Here is a 21,611-nt window from a genome sequence, read left to right on the forward strand (position 1 = left end):
ATCTCAGAGTAACACAACGCACAAACGCTCAACCCAGCAATCAGCAGATAACAAAAGCAACAACATTCAATAGCCCAAACCGAACAAACAAACCTCCCGCGTCGACGCGTCGACCCCGACCGGGGACGTTCCGGGTTCTCCCGATGCACCCCCGGCGGCTGTTGGCGCGGGGCAAGTACTCATACACAAAATATAACACAAAACAACCAACTGCCCTCAAGGCCTTCCAGCCAATGCTTACATACTTATGGGTGACTTCAACGCACACCATTGCGAGTGGGGCTCCCAAAGTAGCAATCGGCGTGGAAATAAAATCGTGGAAGTTGCTGAAAAATCCAACGCCATCATCCTCAACATTGGAGAAATCACATTACTCAGAGGAAGCTCCTCATCAGCCATCGATCTGACGATTTGCTCCAGCTCTATTGCCAATACCTGTGGTTGGTCGGTCGATCTCGACAAAGGAGGTAGTGATCATTTCCCTCACGCCAGTCGCCCTATCTCAACAACACGACGTAGGCGATGGCTGTACGAGCGAGCCAACTGGGAGGCGTACGAAGATGCTCTCGAATTTAACGAGACTCACACACCTGAGGCCATTGCAAAGCTTATTGTTCACGCCGCCTCCACAAGTATCCCCCGAACTAGCGAAACCCCCCCCCCCCCCCCACCGCGAAGAGCAATCCACTGGTGGAACGACGAGGTCGCAGCTGTTCTGAAAGCCCGAAGAAAAGCCCTCAAGAACCCCACAAGAACATCGACTATGGGAGGAACGCGCAGCCAACTACCGTAGGCTTAGGAAGCAGGGAAGAAAGGCGATTAAGGACGCTAAAGCAGCAAGTTGGGGGAGAGTTCCTCGATAGCATTAATCCGACTTCCTCGACCAAGAAACTGTGGAGAAGGGTCAACGCACTTAGCGGTAAACGCCGACATACTGGATTTTCCCTTAATGTCCATGGAACGGCTACAGTGGACCCTACTGAAATAGCAAACCAAATCGCGACATATTTTCAGGAGCTATTATCCGACGAATCTCTACCGGCATCCTTTAGGAGGTGGAAGGCCGGCATAGAAGCACAACCAGCGACCTTCGGACTCGACTGTAGTGCACCGTACAATCAACCTTTTCTGGAATGGAACTCGCCACTGTACTAAGTGCGACACGCGGGAAATCGACTGGACCCGACAAAGTGGGCTACCCTATGCTCAGACACCTCCCACCAAGGGCGAAAAGAGCCTTACTAGAATGCTTGAACATAGTCTGGGAAGGTGGAGACTTCCCAGAAGCTTGGCGCGAGGCACTGGTCATTCCTATTCCCAAAAAAAAAAGTAGCGGAAGAAAGGAGCCCAGCGACTTCCGCCCCATAAACTTGATTAGCTGTATAGCTAAAACGATGGAGAGACTAGTAAATCGGCGCCTTGTAACCTATCTGGAGCAGGGAAACTTCCTCGACCTCCGGCAGTTTGCCTTCAGAAAAGGATTCGGCTCAGGCATCCATCTCGGTTCGTTTGGAGAGGTTGTCGGTCAGACACTCGAGGAAAACAAGCACGCCGATATCGCGATCCTCGACCTCGCCAAGGCCTACAATACGGTCTGGCGAGAGGGTGTACTGCGGCAATTACATCAGTGGGGAATAAGAGGAAATATGGGCCGCTTCGTTCAGGAATTTCTCAGGAACAGAACCTTCCGAGTGTGTATCGGAGGAAACAAATCTGATAGCTTCCGGGAAGCCAATGGGGTCCCGCAAGGATCCGTGTTGGCCCTTTTTCTCGTAAGCATTAATACTCTATTCGATGCTTTACTGAAAGGAGTATTTATATTCTTATATGCTGATGATATTATTTTGGTGGCGATCGGAAAATTGCAGGCTGCTGTTAACGCCGTAGGTCGGTGGGCCGAAGCAACCGGTTTCAATATTGCCCCCGAAAAATGGGCTATTGCACACTACTGCAACTCCCACCACGTTGCTTTCGACCAACCCGTGAAATTCGCCGGTGCAACGATACCATTTCGAAAGGAACCGCAAATTCTCGGAATTAAGGTAGACCGGAGAATGACCTTCACATCCCACTTCCAGCAAATAAAAAAGGATTACGAAAGCAGGAAAAGACTAGTTCGCACCATAAGCTCCCGCCACACCAAGTGCAACAGAGAAACGGCTCTAAATGTGAGTCGAGCCTTAATACACTCAAAAATATTTTATGGCCTGGGAGGGTCGGCCACCACACTAGCACCTCTATACCACGGTGCGGTTAGATTCACATCCAACCTGCTCCCTAGTACACCGGCGGAAGCCGCCTGCATGGAGGCAGGAATTTTACCATGTTGCCACCGCCATCAACGTTGTGAAACGAGCACTGAGTTTCATCGAAAAAACGACAGGAGGGGAATGTCAAATATTAGATATAGCTAAACATATCTGCTCAGAATTCACTAATACCCAACTCCCTGCAATTGCCAGTATGCGCAGGGTCAGGAATCGCCCCTGGAACAAACGCTGCCCAAACCTGGACACCAACCTGACACGTATCGTAAAAAAAGACGATCCTCACAGCGCAACGCAAGCAAAGTTTGTGCAATTGGTCAACCGCAAATACCAAAATCACCACAAAATCTTCACTGACGGATCAAAGCTGGAAGAAGAAGTTGGAATAGGGGTACACGGTATCTGTGAAGGATTAGCTTTACGTTTGCCTCCAGAATGCTCGGTATTTTCCGCAGAAGCAGCCGCGATCGCCGTGATCATACGCAGAAAATCCGAAGGTATACCAACGGTAATTTTTTCCGACTCCCTCTCGGTCATCTTGACACTCGAGACCGGAGAATCGAAGCATCCGTACATCCAGGAAATCGAAGATACCTGTGATATTCTCACTACAATTTGCTGAGTTCCGGGCCATTGTGGAATCAAGGGCAACGAGACCGCTGACCATCTGGCCTCTATCGGTCGGCGAACGAGGTCAATGGTTACCCGAGAAGTCCCGGCAAATGATATCACTAAATTATTCAAGCAGAAAGCCTCCAACCACATCATCGATACTGGAGGAATCTGCGAGGACACCCACAGAAAATCAAGCGATCTCTCCAAAGATGGGAAGACAGAGAGAGCAGAATAGAGCAAAGGGTACTCTCGCGCCTCCGTGTAGGGCACACCAGAATTACCCACGCCAACACTATCTCACGAGTAAATCCACCACTATGTTCCACATTTAACAGCAGGTTGACAGACGAACATATACTCGTCAACTGCCCCGTCTACGAGGACCTTCGTCGGCAACACGATGTATCATCATCCATAAAGGATATACTTGGAAATGACCCGTCACGAGAGGAAAAACTACTGACATTCTTAAAAAACGCCAACTTGTTCGCAGACATTTGAAGAGAAAGGAATACCATGATCGCCCCGGGACCTGGTGCGCATCTCTAGCAATGACTTCCGACTTTAAACAGACGTCCTTAACTGTAACAAATAAAATAGACTAAGAGTTTACATAGGATATAAGCATTTGATAGGCGAATGACCACTTCGGTTAAAGCCTACAAATAAATAAATAAATAAATATTTGGCGAGAAGAAGCTTAGATACGAAGCTAGCTAGCGACGCGTGTATTCGATCTTCTAAAGTGTGCAGTCATAGTAATCGACAACGGTCTTCGTATGGTGGCAAGTTCAGCGGATTATTCCAAGGCAATTGACGTAACGCATCACGGTGTTCCTAAAACCGTTATTAACTAAAAAAAATGACCACAAATTTGGCATACGGCATTCGAAAGATACAGTATCCAAGCATCTTCTCAGTGAATTTCAAAATGATCCATCGAGAGATTCGAGAGATATGGCGATTTGAAGTTTTGTGATACGTTTCATAAGGCTACCAGCAAACACCCACGGGTTTGGTCCAATCTCTATGAACAAAAAAATATTTGTCTACTTATTTAGTACACGGCATTCAAAAGATATAGTAATCAAGTATATCTCCTGCAAGTTTGGAAATATTTCATTGACGGAATCGAAAGTTATAACGGTTTGGATGTGGTATGCGGTCATAGATGGGTTTTCTACTAGACTTCAAGCGTGAATCCATGTTTGTCCATTGACTATTTAGATCGTTTATACGTGTCGCGATTTTTTAAAGGAAACCTTTACCATTTTATTGCATAAATATAATGTACAAATGGTGTTATTAATATGGTGCACTGAAAAAATATGAAAATAGGGTTGTCTACCAAACGTTAAATATAATGTGAAATTTAAAAAAATAGATGAAAGTTGGAATGTTTACTTCAAAAGGCCATATATCAATGGTATGTTGACTGATTCTAATTATTTTTTCATTATTGAACAGGTAGACGTTTCATCGTTAATTTTCATCAAGAAGTATATAAAATAGAGTTGGCTACTTCAAACAATAGACAACTTAATTATCCTCAACTATATGTATTATCACTATTTAGTAAATATCTTTATATTCAAAACGACGACCTATCAATTTCTATTCATTAGTTAAATGCAACGAACGCAAACTACAAATCATGGAAAAATAAAACCATAAATTCAATACATATATTCAAAAATATGAAGGTATTTGCTAATTCAGATCAATTTATGTTATGATACGGTTTTTGTTGGAAATTTTGTACAATCGTGATTCGCTGGTTGGGTTGACAGATGTTAAAACTGGGGGATGTTATTAGTAGGGGGATCAAAGGGGATGTTATTAGTACAAGTTCATCTGATCATACCTCCAACTATTGTCAGTTTTATTGTCAAATTGAATTTAACATGAGAATTTGACATTCAGATATCGACAATGGACCAACTAGCGGAGGTCCAACTAATAAGCGGCTCCTGTTAAAAATTGAGCGACCAGCGAATCACGACTGTGTTAGTTTTAACATTTCATATATCCATAATTTGTAGTAAACAGCAATTGCAATCAACTAGTATATAAAACTTGATAGGCCGCTATTTTTAATACAAAAATAATCACTAAATAATTATAATACATATAGTTGAGACCAATTATATTGTCTATTTATTTATGTAGACAACTCTATTTTATATTCTTCTTGATGAAAATTAACGATGAAACGTCTACCTGTTCAATAATGAAAAAATAATTAGAATCAGTCAACATACCATTGAGATATGGCCTTTTGAAGTAAACATTCCAACTTTCATCTATTTTTTTTAATTTACACATTATATTTAACGTTTGGAAGACAACCCTATTTTCATATTTTTTCAGTGCACCATATAAATAACACCATTTGTACATTATATTTATGTAATTAAATCGCAAGGGTTTCCTTTAAAAATCACGACACGTATAAACGATCTAAATACTCAATGGACAAACATGGATTCACGCTTGAAGTCTGGTAGAAAACCCATCTATGACCGCATACCACATCCAAACCGTTATAACTCGATTCCGTCAATAAAATATTTTCAAACTTGCAAGGAATATACTTGATTACTATATATTTTGAATGCCATGTACTAAATAAGTAGACAAATGTTTTTTTGTTTATAGAGATTGGACCAAACCCGTGGGTGTTTGCTGGTAGCCTTATGAAACGTATCATAAAACTTCAAATCGCCATATCTCTCGATTCCCTCGATGGATCATTTTGAAATTCACTGAGAAGATGCTTGGATACTGTATCTTTCGAATGCCGTATGCCAAATTTATGGTCATTTTTTTAGTTAATAACGGTTTTAGGAACACCGTGGCATATCTTATGAATCTGCGCTGGACGGTCAATTCTCCAAGTTGCATGGTAGGGGCACAAGACCACTTTTGCAAATTCAAACTGTGAGCGCACCAGTGAACAATACAACGTTTTGAAGTGTCGTAATTTTCAGCCAAATCCTTTTACCGGACGGCGTGGCGAACGGATCGCCTAGAATCACTCACGAACCAGGGGATCCAGTGACTGCCCGAATCCCTTGCCGGACGACGTGGCAAACGGATCGCCCAGCAGCGCTCTAGAATCAGCACCGAAGCACCGTATCAAGTGGCTCCCCGAATCCCTTACCGGACGGCGTGGCGAACGGATCTCCTAGTAGCGCTCAAAAATCAGCCTCCTCCAATACCCTACCGAACAGCGTGGCAAACGGATCGCTCGAAGAACCAGCACCGAAGCAGCGGATCAAGTGGCAAAACAGCAGGACAGGAACCATGATGGAAGACCACCGGTTCGTTTTGGCACCCGGGGATTTGACTGAAAATTACGAGTGACTCACCGAATCCCTTGCCGGACGGCGTGGCGAACGGATCGCCTAGAAGTACTCACGAACCAGCACCGAAGCAGCGGATCCAGTGACTCCCCAAATCCCCTAGAGGACGGCGTGGCGAACTGATTGCTTAGAAACGCACAAGAACCAGCACCGAAGCAGCGGCTCAAGTAGCTCTCAGAATCCCTTACCGGACGGCGTGGCGAACGGATCACCTAGTAGCGCTCAAAAATCAGCACCGAAGCAGCGGATCGAGTGGCTCCTCCAATACTTTACCGAACAGCGTGGCAAACGGATCGCTCGAAGAACCAGCACCGAAGCAGCGGATCAAGTGGCAAAACAGCAGGACAGGAACCATGATGGAAGACCACTGGCTCGTTTTGATACCCGGGGATTTGACTGAAAATTACGACATTGCCCTTACGACGTAAGGGATTCGGGGAGCCACTTTAAATTGTTCTGGAATTCGATGGATATTTTGAACATAAAACCTAGTAGACGATTAGCTTTGTCAATAATCGCTGAGAAGTGATGGGTGTACGTTAGTCTTTCATCAATGATGACGCCCAAATCGTTTACATGATCAACGCGTTACAGCTCAGTTCCAGCGATGTTGTAGTTGAAAGTAAACATGTTCCTCGTTCGATGAAAGTTGATAACAAAGCATTTAGCAACACTAAGAACCATCATGTTTCTTTTAGACCAACTATAAAAGGTATCAACGAGATACTGTAGCTCACGAAAATCGGTTTCTTTGCTTATAGCTAGAAATATTTTGAAGTCGTCGGCGAAGAACAGTTTCCCTCCACGCATTAAGACGAAAACCATATCATTCACGAACAGTGAAAACAGTAGCGGACCAAGCGTACTAACTTGAGGAACTCCAGAATAGTTGGAAAAGGACTCAGATTCATTGTCACCAATTTGAACAACGACTTTACGGTGAACAAGGTATGATCGAAGCCAACGGCAGAATCAGGCAGGGCATCCAAGTTTATCAAGCTTCGTTAGCAGTATCTCATGGTTAACAGTGTCGTAAGCAGCCTTAAGATCTGTGTAGATCGTGTCCACCTGCAGTTGTTTGGACATTTGTTCAGTACAGAAGGATGTGAAGGAGACCAGGTTCGTCTCCACCGATCGACCGGAAAAGAATCCGTGCTGACAAGTGCTTATGTAATGTTTACAGGCAGAAAACAGCACCTCGTTGATAAGCGATTCGAAAATTTTTGACTCGACTCTCAGCGAAGTGATTCCCCGGTAGTTCTCGATGTTGCCTTTGTCACCTTTCTTGTGTACCGGAAACATTACTGAACACTTTCAATCATCGGGAATTTTTTGCTGCTGAAGTGACACATTGAAAAGGTGCGTCAGTGGAATCGCTAACATATCCGAACATTTTTTCGGAACATTAGTTCTTCGCTTGCGTAGTAATCTTCGTCCAAACTGCTTCAATGCTTGATGAACTATCCATACCAAACTCACAGGAGGCAAGTGCGGAAGAAACAGCAATCAAAACTCCCCCGCCGCGACCATGGATACTGTTACGAGCACCTCGATCCGCACGATAAACCGCGTAAGAATCCCCGAAGAGCTGCATCGATGAATGTGATTGTCGAAAAGAGCCAGACGCACCTTGATCATTCAATCGATTTCACTCGATTTTGATTTTTTTGAACAATGATTCCATGTCGCAATCCAATATTTTACAAATATTTTTTGAAATTGGGAGTGATTTACCTATTGAACCAGGCCAATCCTTTACATAAACAAACATACTGAAAAAAATTAAAATGAAAAGCACACTTTGATCTGGTAGCAATTAGGTTTTACACCAACCGACGCAACCCCAAAAAATGAGGCGGATGAACTTCGTTTGACAATTCTCGGTAGTTTGTTTACATGGGAGTTACGTGAGTTCGAATGTGACAGATGAGCACCCGTTGCACTCGAGCTCACGCAACTGACAAAGTAAACAAACCATCGAGAATTGTCAAGCATGAACTTCACTTATCATGAGTTCATTCGTTTCGTCATCTTGTAGAACTCAATGCCAGTTTTGTTTTTTACAGCGACTTTTACTTGTTAAGAAGAATTGGATTGTTTAACTCGCCTTCTTGGTGAGCAAACAAATGATGACCCTTTTGTGTGGGACCTTCAAGTACTTAATTTGTATTTGATATAAGCTTGTTGCCAAAAGAAGCTTCTATAATCGACCACTATAGTAATCCTATAGGATTACTTCACCAGTCAAAAAACAGCGCAACGATTCTAAACATACAGAGATTCCTAGTTGAATGAAAATATAAAAAAACGCAAACATTGGATGCACGAATATATTGTCATTCATGTTTCAACATTTTGAAATGAATTAAGTTTCAAAAAACCTATTTTAATCCACCTAGCGGTGCAATTGTGCCTTTCTCAATCATGAATCACGAGAATGTGTGCGTGTTTATATTCATTAAAAACTTTTAAATGCATATATTACAATTTATTATTATACATCACATGACAACTATATACAGGAAAATAAATCATTATTCGAGTTCTAAAATTTTGAAAAAGAAAAAACAACCACGGTAATATTGAACTGAAAAAAGGTGCGAAATCGGCAAAGTCCCAAAAAGTCGATTTTCATAAAAAAAAAATTTTCGAGATAACATAAAATCTCGACGTTTCATGCATTTTAAAGATGTTTGGCATCAAAAATACGAATTCGATTTCTGAAATTTCATGGGGTCCCCCCTTTGAAAAAAAAATTTGAGTTCCGGCTTATATGGGAATTTCATATGTGACCGGACGATTTAGTCTATATTTCCGGACCCATATAAGTGATCCGTACGAAATTTTATAGACATCTGTGGGGTTATTATAGCTATCATTTGGGACTAAGTTTGTGAAAATCGGTTCAACCATTTCCGAGAAACTGATATGAGTTCGTAAATTTTGAAAGATGGCCGCTTTTCCAAGGTACTTCCGGAACCGTCTATGGTGGTCAATGTAGTCAACGAAGGTTTGGTTGGCCGTCGGTGACCTAGAACAGCAAATTTAAGTTGTTTGAGAGACATTTTAGCGAAATTTTTACCTTTTTTGCTTTCATCGGAGTATCGGTTAGAATCACAATTTGCTACGTGATCGCACGCCACAACCTGTAACTCCGGAACCGGAAGTCGGATCGGGATGAAATTAAATAGCCATTTACGGGGACGCAATACCTTTCATTTGAGGCCAAGTTTAGTCGAATCGGTCTAGCCATCTCCGAGAAACCGATGTGACTGTTAGTCTGAATTTGAATACTTCCGCCGGGGCTTCCGGAACCGATGATGGTGGCCAATGTGACCAAAGCGACTTTGAATGGCTGTTAATGACCTAGTACTACAAATCGAAGCAGTTGTGGTCACATTTTGGAAAAATTTTCACCATTATACATTCATTGCAGAATTTCTTAAAATCGACATTTTCTGCGTGATCGTACTCATCACCCTGTAATTCCGGAACCGGAAGTCGGATCCATTAGAAATTCAATAGCAGCCTATGGGAACGTTGCACCTTTCATTTGGGACTAAGTTTGTAAAAATCGGTTCATCCATCTCTGAGAAAAGTGAGTGAGATTGTGTTCGCGTACACACACAGACGCACATACACACACATACATACACACACGCATACATACACACAGAGAGACATTTGCCGAACTCGACGAACTGAATCGAATGGTATATGTCACTCGGCCCTCCGGGCCTCCGTTAAAAAGTCGGTTTTCAGAGCAATTGCAATACCTTTCTATTGAGAAAGGCAAAAAGGTGCGAAATCGGCAAAGTCCCAAAAAGTCGATTTTCATAAAAAAAAATTTTTTCGAGATAACATAAAATCTCAACGTTTCATGCATTTTAAAGATGTTTGGCATCAAAAATACGAATTCGATTTCTGAAATTTCATGGGGTCCCCCCTTTGGAAAAAAAATTTGAGTTCTGGCTTATATGGGAATTTCATATGTGACCGGACGATTTAGTCTATATTTCCGGACCCATATAAGCGATCCGTACGAAATTTTATAGACATCTGTGGGGATAATATAGCTATTATTTGGGACTAAGTTTGTGAAAATCGGCCCAACCATTTCAGGGAAACTGATGTGAGTTCGTAAATTTTGAAAGATGGCCGCTTTTCCCGGGCACTTCCGGAACCGTCTATGGTGGTCAATGTAGTCAACGAAAGTTTGTTTGGCCGTCGGTGACCTAGAACTGCAAAGTTAATTTATTTGAGAGACATTTTAGCGAAATTTTTACCTTTTTTGCTTCCATCGGGGTATCGGTTTGAATCACAATTTGCTATGTGATCGCACGCCACAACCCGTAACTCCGGAACCGGAAGTCGGTTGGGGATAAAATTTAATAGCCATTTACGGGGACGCAATACCTTTCATTTGAGGTCAAGTTTAGTCGAATCGGTCTAGCCATCTCCGAGAAACCGATGTGACTGTTACTCTGAATTTGGATACTTCCGCCGGGGCTTCCGGAACCGATGATGGTGGCCAATGTGACCAAAGAGACTTTGAATGGCTGTTAATGACCTAGTACTACAAATCGAAGCAGTTGTGGTCACATTTTGGAAAAATTTTCACCATTATACATTCATTGCAGAATTTCTTAAAATCGACGTTTTCTGCGTGATCGTACTCATCACCCTGTAATTCCGGAACCGGAAGTCGGATCCATTAGAAATTTAATAGCAGCCTATGGGAACGTTGCACCTTTCATTTGGAACTAAGTTTGTAAAAATCGGTTCATCCATCTCTGAGAAAAGTGAGTGAGATTGTGTTCGCGTACACACACAGACGCACATACACACACACATACATACACACACACAGACATTTGCCGAACTCGACGAACTGAATCGAATGGTATATGTCACTCGGCCCTCCGGGCCTCCGTTAAAAAGTCGGTTTTCAGAGCAATTGCAATACCTTTCTATTGAGAAAGGCAAAACATAACAGGAACCTTGTTCATATTATTCGAAATCTCGGAGTCTCAGATTAATTTTCATAATCATGTTCATGTTCAGGAGCGTTTTATTTTGTATGGAAGTTTCAAAGTAGAACTGGAACTGAAACATTCACATCTCCAGCAGAGCGTTTTGTTTTATAATTTCGAACAGTTTTTTTTTAAATTTAAAACTGTTATACGATGCCGTTCTGTTTGTTGCTGATTTTAAAACTGTGTTTTAAATACATGAAAAGTACTCAGCACAGACACTTAGACCCGATAGACTGGGGAAAAATAAAATTGAATGCAGTAACGCTGAAGGCATGGCGGTACATAAATTTTAAACTGAATAGAACGCCCGCTAAAACTGCTGCTGGGGACAGCAAGTTCTAGTTTTAAAATTTTCAGTTTTATATTATAGAACTGTCAAAATTATGCATCTATAACTGAAACGCTCCTGAACATGCCCTAAGGTTTTATTATTCCTGCCGAACCTGCCAAGATCAAACAGAAATTTTTCAACACCTTGATTCATTTATTTTTATTAATTTTTTTTTCTCCGTGTAAAATACGTCATCGAATGTGATCCACATCAGGTTGAATATTATGACAATTTATTGAAGAAAATGTCAATTAGTATTTATTTACAGCTGCATTTTATTCGTATTCGTATCGGATTACTCAAATAAAAAGTAATTTCTCCTGATTTATAGTTCCATCAATTAAAAGCATTTCAAATTAGCAAGCTCTGTGTGAAGTGGCGGCGCCTTATTTCGATATAATTGGATTATTCCTGAACAAAAACGAGGATACGCTGACAGCCAAAGGCTACACCGAACCGAGCAATTACACCTAAACCATCGGTGCCATGTCGTACTTATCGAATTTCACTGCCGAAACCGGCAAGACAATTCTAATTGATGTACTGAAGACAGTCAACCAGGCAGAGAATGCTAAGAAATTGTCGGAGGCCAAAGCAAACTCGGGCAAGGAAATGATCAAAATGATGCAGTTCGTGTTTCCTCTGGTGATGCAGCTGCAGATCGCCGTCATCAAGGAGTACGGATTCCCGGCTAATCGGGAAGGGCTGGTACAGTTTGAGCAGATTATTCGAGAGTTTGAACGGGAGGATGTGGACATTGCCCGACTCCGCTCGCAGATACGATCTATCTACCTACCACCGATCAACATACATAGTACGAATGATGTGTTGATTTGAACTTCCAGCATTCTAAATTTTGTATGAGCGAAAACAAAAGCTTATGCGTCTGCCATAGAGTATCTCTAATTGTTTTATATGTATTACTATTTAGATTTAAGCAAGACTGAATTGACGAAAAAGCTTATCGATTTGTAAACCCTTATATGTGGTAGATAGAATTTACCAAAAGGTTTATTAGGATGATCCTTAAATTATTCATGATACTGCCAGTGTTACAATAGAGTAGCAAACTAAACCGCTATATGAAGACTACGATTATTCAGGAAGTTTTTAGATCATGAGAGAATAAACACAATTTCTATCACCTAATTCTTTTTCTATTCGAATAATTACTTTGAGTTAGTTTAATTAACATTGAGGGATTTCCATATTTCTGGGTTAAAAAAATCCGATCATCAAAATGTCCTAATTGTTATTGTTTGTTATTTCTCAGTGCACAATCGGACTGTTTCAACAACCAGTTTCTGCTATCGCTCGACACCAGTTTGGTCTTACCAAACCGTAAAGAGGGTGACGGAATGAACTATCGAATTGGAGTTGAGAACAGCTTGAAGCAACATCTGATGTTGCTCCAAATGTATAATATCATATGATTCAAGATTGATTGGATAATCCATCAAATAGTTTTCATACTGTACCACATCTAAATGTCCTAATTATTATCATTTGGGGCACCTATTCGATTTTTTGGGAGAATGTAAAATTTTCGGATAAAATGCACTGTCCATTTTACTATTCATGACGGTTCTGCTTGAAGCGATAACTGGGTCAGGTTCTAACTCTAACTGTTGTATGAACTGACAGCAGTTGGGAAACAACACTCAGTTGCGGGGTCAAGCAAAAACTTTAAGAAATCGATGCCCAGATAGCGCAATGTTTTGAATTTTTTGGATTAAGGTTAGATTAGTTGGTTAGTTCTCGTTCATTCCTTTTTCTGAAGATTTGTAGGTTCAATGTGTTATATAAATGTATATTTTGTTATATAAATATATATTTTCTTCATGGGTCATTTTTCATAAAATTGCGGACATTTTCACGATTTGAAATTGATGCAAGACCTTCCGCGGGACGCAATATTTGAAAATTCCTATCATTGCTCAGTACTGTACGCCTGCCACTTGGGCAGCGCTGCAATCACAGAAGGGGTGGCGAGCATGTAATCCACAAACGAAATGCCACTCCAAATGTTTGTATTATATGTTCTATAGTGTATACATTACGTATCGTACAGTCCATTGTTATTGTTGTTATTCTTCACATGTTCATACCAGATCGATTTTCATTAATGAAAATGTACGTAAAAATGTAAATTTTCTTCTGTAATATTTTGCACACATCCAGAGCTACGAAACACAAAAATCAAAAGCACTCGGCAAAAATGCATGTCCTACGATCGACACCTGGATTTTTGAGGACTCCAACCAACACCATCCTTCTTTTTCGACAACGTTTCTGTGCTGAAGCACTTCATCCCACTCCAACCTACACCGTGCGCAGCGTTCAGGAGAAATGGAAAACCCGTTTTAACGCGGAAAAAATTCCCGAAGCGGACTCATCAATTGTAAACATTCTAGCGCACGTTCTACAGTTCCCATCTCCGGCGGACGTCCGGAAAAGTCAGGATGTGATACTCAACGAAACTCAACTAGTCAAAGTGGACGAGCTGTGCGAGTGCCGACTGGCACGGATGCCCATCCAATATATTATCCGTGAGTGGGAGTTTCGGGATCTCACCCTCAAGATGGTTCCACCGGTGTTCATACCACGGCCGGAAACGGAGGAACTGGTGGAATTGATTCTGCAGCAGGTTGACACTCAGAAACGGATGAGTTTTCTGGAAATCGGTTGCGGTACCGGTGCGATTTCACTCTCAATCCTGAAGCATGCTCCACTGGTGAGTATTACCTTATTAGTATACCTTACGCACTTTCATAGCCACTCTTCAAGATGTTAAATAACATATTCTAAGTTCATGAATCCTGGATTAAATCCAGTCCAGTATAGTCAAAATCTTGGAATAATATTTTTACAGTCATTTAAGTCAACTTAAAATTGTAGGTGAATGGAGAACAGTAAGTCTAGTTATGTAAGATATGCAAACTAGGCTCGATGGAACTATTGAAGACATTAACCTGATATGGGTCGCTATATGCTTTAACATCCCAACTCGCTTGGTGTCCTCTAGTTGTTGTGCAATTTATGTTGGAGATGAAATGTACAGTTCTCTAATCAACAATGGTTAGAATAGCACAAATCAATCTCCAACATAAACGTACAGCAACTATGAATTTATCTCGACTCATGCAGGAAGGTAAAGCTTCCATAGCATTGGTTCCAGAACCATATTTCCATAAAGGAAACTTCTATTTTGGAAAGTTACTTAACACTGCCTTCATTGCTTACAACAAGACAGGCATGACTAGCCCACGTGAAATGCCTCGTGCTTGCATTCTTGTAAATAAGGCTACTGACGCGTGTCTCATATCGGAGCTCACAACTCGCGATATCTTTGTTGTCACAGTTACACTGACTGTCGGAAACGTAGACAAAAAATATATACATTGTGCAGCATACCTACCGCATAACGAGTCATCTCCTTCTGATGATTTCAAAAGCGTTGTATCATATTGTAGCAGAAATGTGCTTCCGCTTATTATCGGGAGTGATGCGGATGCTCATCACATCATTTGGGGCAGCTCAGACATCAATCTGAGAGGCTCTGAACTGATGGAGTACATAAGTAGTACAAATCTCCATATTCTGAATTGTGGGAAACCGACCAACTTTTGCGAGGTCTGGGAGGGAGGAGGTGTTAGACATAAAACTTTGCTCTGATAGAATTTTGCATGAGCTGGGAAATTGGCAGGTTCCAAATGAAACTGAACCGTCTCTATCCGATCATAAATATATATATTTTCGATCATTTTGATGTCACCTTCAATGTGGTGACATATCGTAATCCTAAATCTACAAACTGGGACCTCTTTTTGGAAAACTTGGCGACTAAATTTCATGGACATTTTCCAACAATTAGTCAACTAGACGACTTAGATGACATCGTGGATACGACAAACTCATTCATATTAGCATCCTACGAAGAAGCTTGTCCACTTCGTACTGTTAAATCGACTAGGGGAACCCCTTGGTGGAGAGCTGAGCTTGAAAGAATGAAGAAAGTTATGAGAAGAGCTTGGAACCGGCGTCAGCGTGATGACTTCAGGGCTTTCAGGTCAGCTCGTAGTGCATATAAGAAATGTCTTAGATCTGCAGAACGGGCTGGCTGGCAAAGCCTATGCGCTAATATCTCTTGTCTGAACGAGGCTAGCAGGTTAAATAAAATTCTCTCCAAATCGAATGATTTTCAGATGAACTCCTTAAAAACCAGAGATGGTGGTTATGGGACGGACGAAAAAGATGTTCTTAATTGTCTCTTCGACACACACTTTCCAGGTTGTATCGATCCGGAGTTGAACAATGTTCACAGATCTCATTCTGGTGATCCGGACTCGTGGGCGTTAGCACGCACATTGGTTTCCACTGAATCGGTCAAGTGGGCAGTTGACAGCTTTGCTCCATACAAATCACCCGGAAAAGATGGAATACTTCCCGTGCTACTGCAAAAGGGATTTGATATTCTTAAACATGTCTTGAAAAAGATTTTGCTTTCCAGTCTTGCTACCGGGTATATCCCCAAAGCATGGCGAGAAATAACTGTTAGATTTATTCCCAAAGGGGGCGCTCAAGCTATGAAGAAGCCAAGAGTTATAGGGCTATCAGCTTAAGTTCTTTTCTTCTGAAAGCTTTGGAACGGATAATCGATCATCACATCAGGAACGTTAGTTTAGTTGTATATCCACTGCACAAAATGCAACATGCATATCAATGTGATAAATCCACGATCACTCTGCTTCACGATGTTGTTTACAACATTGAGAAAGCCTTCTCGCTCAAGCAATGTAGCTTGGGTGTATTCCTAGATATTGAGGGTGCTTTTGACAATGTGTCCTTCCAGTCTATTCTGGAAGCGACGCGCGGTCATGAGATACCTGCATGTATCTCGGGTTGGATAAACGCAATGCTTAGTAACCGCATACTTTGCTCGTCACTGCGACAGGCTGAGATACGGAAGTTAAGTATTTGCGGTTGTCCTCAGGGCGGCGTTCTGTCACCTTTGTTAAGGAACTCAGTAGCTGACGGCTTGTTGAAGAAACTCAATGAGCTTGGATTTCCAACCTACGGGTTTGCTGACGATTACCAAATACTAATTACTGGATTTTGCATCGGAACAATCTTTGATTTAATGCAACAGGCATTAAGAGCTGTCGAACAGTGGTGTCGACAAGTTAAACTATCAGTTAACCTAAGCAAAACTTCAATGGTTCTTTCCACGAAGAAGCGAACAACAACCGGGGTTCGTCCCTTGCAGTTCTTTGATTCTGAGCTACTGTGTGCAGATCAAGTGAAATACGTTGGAGTCATATTGGATTCCAAACTGAATTGGTCTGCTCACATTGAGTTCAGAGTCAAGAAAGCGCGCATGGCCTTCCTGCAGTGCAGACGAACTTTTGAAAAGACCTGGGGTCTCAAACCTAAATACATCTATTGGATTTACACGACAATTGTACGTCCAATACTGTCATACGGATGCCTTGTGTGGTGGCAGAGGGGAGAGGTGGTGACAGTCCAGTCAAAGCTAAACCAACTGCAAAGAATGGCGCTCATGGCGTCGACTGGTGCTTTCACCACGACTCCGACTGCTGCTCTTGAGGCACTTGTAAATATCAAATCATTACACATACACCTCAAACAAGACGCACTATCATGTGCATACAGGCTGCAGGTTACTGGGCTTTGGAACAGTAATCATGTTGATCTTGCTACCAGTCATGCACGATTGTGGTCACAAATGGTTACATGGGATGAAGATATTCTTGCTCCCAGCGATATTACACTCACTTGTAGTTTTCGTTACAGGCCATTCCATGTGAAGATTCTCTCTCGAGAGGAGTGGTTGTCTGGCTTTATAGAAAGACAACAACAAACGCAAGTGGTCTGTTACACTGACGGTTCTCTGATGGAGGGACGTGCTGGTGCTGGTGTCTACTGTCTTGAAATGAGATTAGAACAATCTCACTCACTAGGTAGATACTGTACTGTATTCCAAGCAGAAATCTTTGCGATTATATGCGGGGTGCAATCGGCCCTTCAACTGAGTTTGTCCGGCAGAGTTATAAACTTCTGCTCCGATAGTCAGGCTGCAATCCCGGTCCAAGCTAGTGATCGCGTGCCGATCCCAAATCGAAGAACTAAGCATTGTCAACACTATCTACCTTGTCTGGGTGCCCGGACATTGCGGTATTACTGGAAATGAATGGGCTGACGAATTGGCCAGGGCAGGTTCAGCGATTGACTTCGTTGGTCCTGAGCCCGCGCTGCCAATTTCGACAAGTTGGATAAGGGAAAAAATACGGTCCTGGGCTTCGGCCGAGCGCCGCAATTATTGGAGAAATCTACAAACGTGTCGCCAAACAAAGGCGTTTCTAGAACAACCATGCCCAGTGGTTTCGAAAAATCTCTTACATTTTTCGAAGCTCCACTGCGGCATGCTGACCAGGGCTTTAACCGGCCACTGCAAACTCAATTATCACATGGCAACTTTTCAGCGCGCTGAGTCTTTTTCATGTGATCTTTGTGAATCCGACTACGGAACCTCATATCATCTGATATGCAACTGTCCATCGGTAGCGCAATTGCGATTTCGAGTCTTCAGCCATCCTTATATAGACGAAACCATGTTTGGACGACTGAAGCTCAGAGACATACTAAAGTTTCTTATCCAATGTGGTGAAGAGCTTTAGGCTCATTCGCAGGCAAGTTGAACTACTTGTGAGTTTAACTAACCTGTTGTTTATTTTTGTTTTGTGCTGTTATTTTTCCCACCCTTCCAATTCTACTTCCCCACACCTCCTTGTCCTTTCCTTCCGCTCAGGAAATGATGAAAACACACGGCAAGGCGCAAATCCCCGACTACATGCGGGGAACGTGCCATTTGAGCCAATATATTCTGATTCTGATTCCTGATAGGTACCTTGAGTGAAGCAAAATGCAAAAGAGTGAGGTGAGTGTTGAAAAACTGATCTTTACCGTTTAGATCACACACATTCACATTCCGAAATAGTCAATTTTGAAAACTGCATTTTCGAAAAAGTTTTACAACAGAATGCAGCGCATTTTCTGATATAATAATTTCGGTTAATAAACCTCCTAGAAGTATTTATGGAGAATTTACTCTTCAAAGAATAATTAGAGACTTGTCGTTAGCAGTTCGTTATTTTTATAATTCATGGTACAAAAAAACTTCAAATACTCATTAAACCCGATGCTGACCAGTGCTGCGAAATTTCAAAATCAGTTAGCTATTTCTGCTTGTATTTACCGAAACCAACATTCAGATTCACCGCCTCCCCCGTTCATTAACTTTCCAAATAACTGAAATTTCATGCAGAATCGAATGCTTGATGCAAATGATACATAAATTCCTTCACGAACTAAAGCATTCATTTGTTATTAAGTGGACAGTTTAGAGGCAGAAGTTGGCATCTTCTACATTTTCGAGCATATGTGAACTGCGTAATCTATATTTGGTGCACTTTTGCTCACTAATCCATCTCAGAGTTAGCATAGAAACAAAATTCAGTTTGCTTCTGAAACCGAACATGTCCGAACCTGAATGCGCTGCATCGGGAGAACGAATGACGAGGGAAACGAACCAAACGTTTTATTCATCACTGCGGGCATGAATTGAATTTCATTTCCTTTCAAGTACACGCAGGGATGTCAATTTTTTAAGCTCTGATGCTGACGTACTAAAGACAAACGGAAGACGCCATTTTTCATCATTTTCCTTCTATTTTCCGAAAAACAAAGGTGGTCTAAGCACATTTGAATCGTTTTATTTTTTGGAACAGTATTATTTTTGATGAATTGGTAAAATGTGAAAGATTATGCAACAAAAATTCTAATAACTCATACTCCATTTGCCGTAGCTATACACTTTCTTCAACAAAATTACGCCCCTGTGTTCGGCTCAACTATTTGAAGTGTTTTTTATACTTTTAAAATTTTGTAGATACTCAGTTTTGAAGAAAATCTACTGAAAAACATCAAAAATTCCATTTTTTACTAAGTTTTAATGGTTCTGCCGCTCTTATAATCCTAAATTTGTGCAAACTAACTCATCAAACTTCTTCATTTGGATCTTCTCAGATAGTTCAGGAGCACTTTAAGGTTCAAGTTACCGTTTTTAAGCATGTGTTAGAATTGAACGCTTGGTAGTGTGCGTAGGAAGATTTGTGTTCAGCTTTGCCACCGGATTATCCATATAAACCTTTTTAAAAACTCTAAAAGAAGAATATCAGTCGATTTATTAGATCATCACGATTCAATTCATGCAAAATACCTGTTGGAAAAACCATCGGCTTAGCTGGATGGTGCTTTTGAAAAAGTGGCTGTGGTTTTTTCATTGCGCAATTGTGTTGCGTACCCCCGCTCGGTGTGGTAGTGTGACAAAAAATCACAGCCACTTTTTCAAAAGCACCATCCAGCTAAGCCGATGGTTTTTCCAGCAAGTATTTTGCATGAATTGAATCCTGATGATCTAATAAATCGACTGATATTCTTCTTTTAGAGTTTTGAAAAGGTTTAAATGGATAATCTGGTGGCAAAGCTGAACACAATTTTTATTACGCATACTACCAAGCCTTGAGGTAACTTGAGCCTTAACAGGCATGAATTTAAAATTTTACCCAAAATCGGCCTATTTTTCAAAAAATCTAAATTCGCTACTAGCAGGGAGCGTTTTAGAAAACTTACTCCGAAGAAGAAAGTGGTCCCAATACCCTAAACTTTCATTTAAGAATTGAGCCCGATGGCTTTTTTTAAACATGATGTTATTTTGCGACACCCTAATGTGTATAGGAGCAATGTATCCCTAAGCAACATAGGACAGCCTCTGAGCCGCCAAAACGCTCATGGGAAGCAGGGTGCGCGGTCATAGGTGTGACAATAAAGCACTGCACACACTGTCCAGCGCAATGGTGAGACGGTAGGTGTAAAGTTGATGCACATAGGTTGCAGAAATAGGTTGTTGAGACAGCCCGATTGCAGACTGATAAATAAAAATAACAATAACAAATAAACAGCTGATTTTATTATACACATCAGCTTTACTGTCACGCAAATAACTACTAACACGGCATTCTTTTTGCTCTATTGTTTCAGGCATCTGCCATCGCCCTGGATCAAAGCAAGATGGCCTGTGAGCTAACCTTGGAAAACGCTCAAAATCTTGACCTATCCGGAAACCTACGAATATTCCGACACAAAGTGATAGACAAACTTCCAGAGGAAATCGAGGATCAGAAATTTGATATGATCGTTAGCAATCCACCGTACGTTCCATCCGGTCAACTGTTGCAATTGGAACCGGAAATTAAAGTGTACGAAGACATGCGAGCGCTTGACGGAGGTCCCGACGGAATAACTGTTGTAAAAGCAATACTGGAGCTAGCCGGCAAGCATTTAAACAGTGAGGGCATTCTTTGGTTAGAAGTTGATAGCTCGCATCCGCAAATGATAGCAAAGTATCTGGAAGATAAAGGTCTTGCGCTGGGGTTGAAATACGTTTGCTCCTATAAAGATCTCTTCCAGAAGGAGCGTTTTGTGGAAATTTTCAAAGATTAAATCGTCTAAACACTAGACAGTTGTTCACAGTTATTAATGCAATAATACAAACTCGCTTCTTGTTGATCTAAAATTTAGCTTATGACTGGAGTTTTTATTTCATAAAACTATTACTTATGCCCACGATATTCGTACAGTAACACATAACACAATTCTAGCGACTATAAAAGAGAAACTAACCTGTGGGTGACATTACAGCAATCGCTGACGACAACTTTCGGCGCCACACTGACAGTACAAAACCTTTCCAGGTACGGAACCTACGTCATAGTTGTAATTCCAGGTCAGTTCAGAACCGGCTCGAATGTTGGACAGCGCAAAGAAAGCCACCCACGGGAAGCGAAGATCGTGCGTATCGACAAATACATTCTGAACGAACAGATTTGGATTGCAGGAATGCTGGAAAATTATTTCG

At 41.6% G+C, this 21,611-nt stretch overlaps 4 protein-coding genes across 4 annotated transcripts in view; 3 read left to right on the forward strand and 1 right to left on the reverse strand.

The window, feature by feature from the left end:
- The first annotated feature begins 1,394 nt into the window (after window positions 1-1,394).
- On the forward strand, window positions 1,395-2,350 carry LOC131679608 (uncharacterized). Its single transcript, XM_058960346.1, has 2 exons — window positions 1,395-2,168; window positions 2,282-2,350. Exons 1-2 carry the CDS (start codon window positions 1,395-1,397, stop codon window positions 2,348-2,350), a joined length of 843 nt encoding a protein of 280 aa, XP_058816329.1.
- A 9,515-nt stretch (window positions 2,351-11,865) lies between these two features.
- On the forward strand, window positions 11,866-12,763 carry LOC131684569 (protein C10). Its single transcript, XM_058967568.1, has one exon. The coding sequence runs from the start codon at window positions 12,101-12,103 to the stop codon at window positions 12,449-12,451; it is 351 nt and encodes a 116-aa protein (XP_058823551.1). The 5' UTR covers window positions 11,866-12,100; the 3' UTR covers window positions 12,452-12,763.
- A 937-nt stretch (window positions 12,764-13,700) lies between these two features.
- Window positions 13,701-21,273, forward strand: LOC131678937 (MTRF1L release factor glutamine methyltransferase). The gene is made up of 2 exons (XM_058959391.1): window positions 13,701-14,348; window positions 20,735-21,273. The coding sequence occupies exons 1-2, from the start codon at window positions 13,833-13,835 to the stop codon at window positions 21,194-21,196; spliced, it is 978 nt and encodes a 325-aa protein (XP_058815374.1). The 5' UTR covers window positions 13,701-13,832; the 3' UTR covers window positions 21,197-21,273.
- The window catches only part of LOC131678936 (histone-lysine N-methyltransferase eggless), a 32,503-nt gene continuing 32,144 nt past the window's right edge, over window positions 21,253-21,611 (reverse strand). Inside the window, exon 10 of the mRNA XM_058959390.1 lies at window positions 21,253-21,595. Within this exon, the coding sequence (XP_058815373.1) occupies window positions 21,389-21,595 (207 nt within the window). The 3' untranslated portion in view covers window positions 21,253-21,388. The remainder of the gene's footprint in view (window positions 21,596-21,611) is intronic.

This window comes from Topomyia yanbarensis, chromosome 2 (assembly GCF_030247195.1).
Source record: "Topomyia yanbarensis strain Yona2022 chromosome 2, ASM3024719v1, whole genome shotgun sequence".
Taxonomy (NCBI): Eukaryota; Metazoa; Arthropoda; class Insecta; order Diptera; family Culicidae; genus Topomyia; species Topomyia yanbarensis.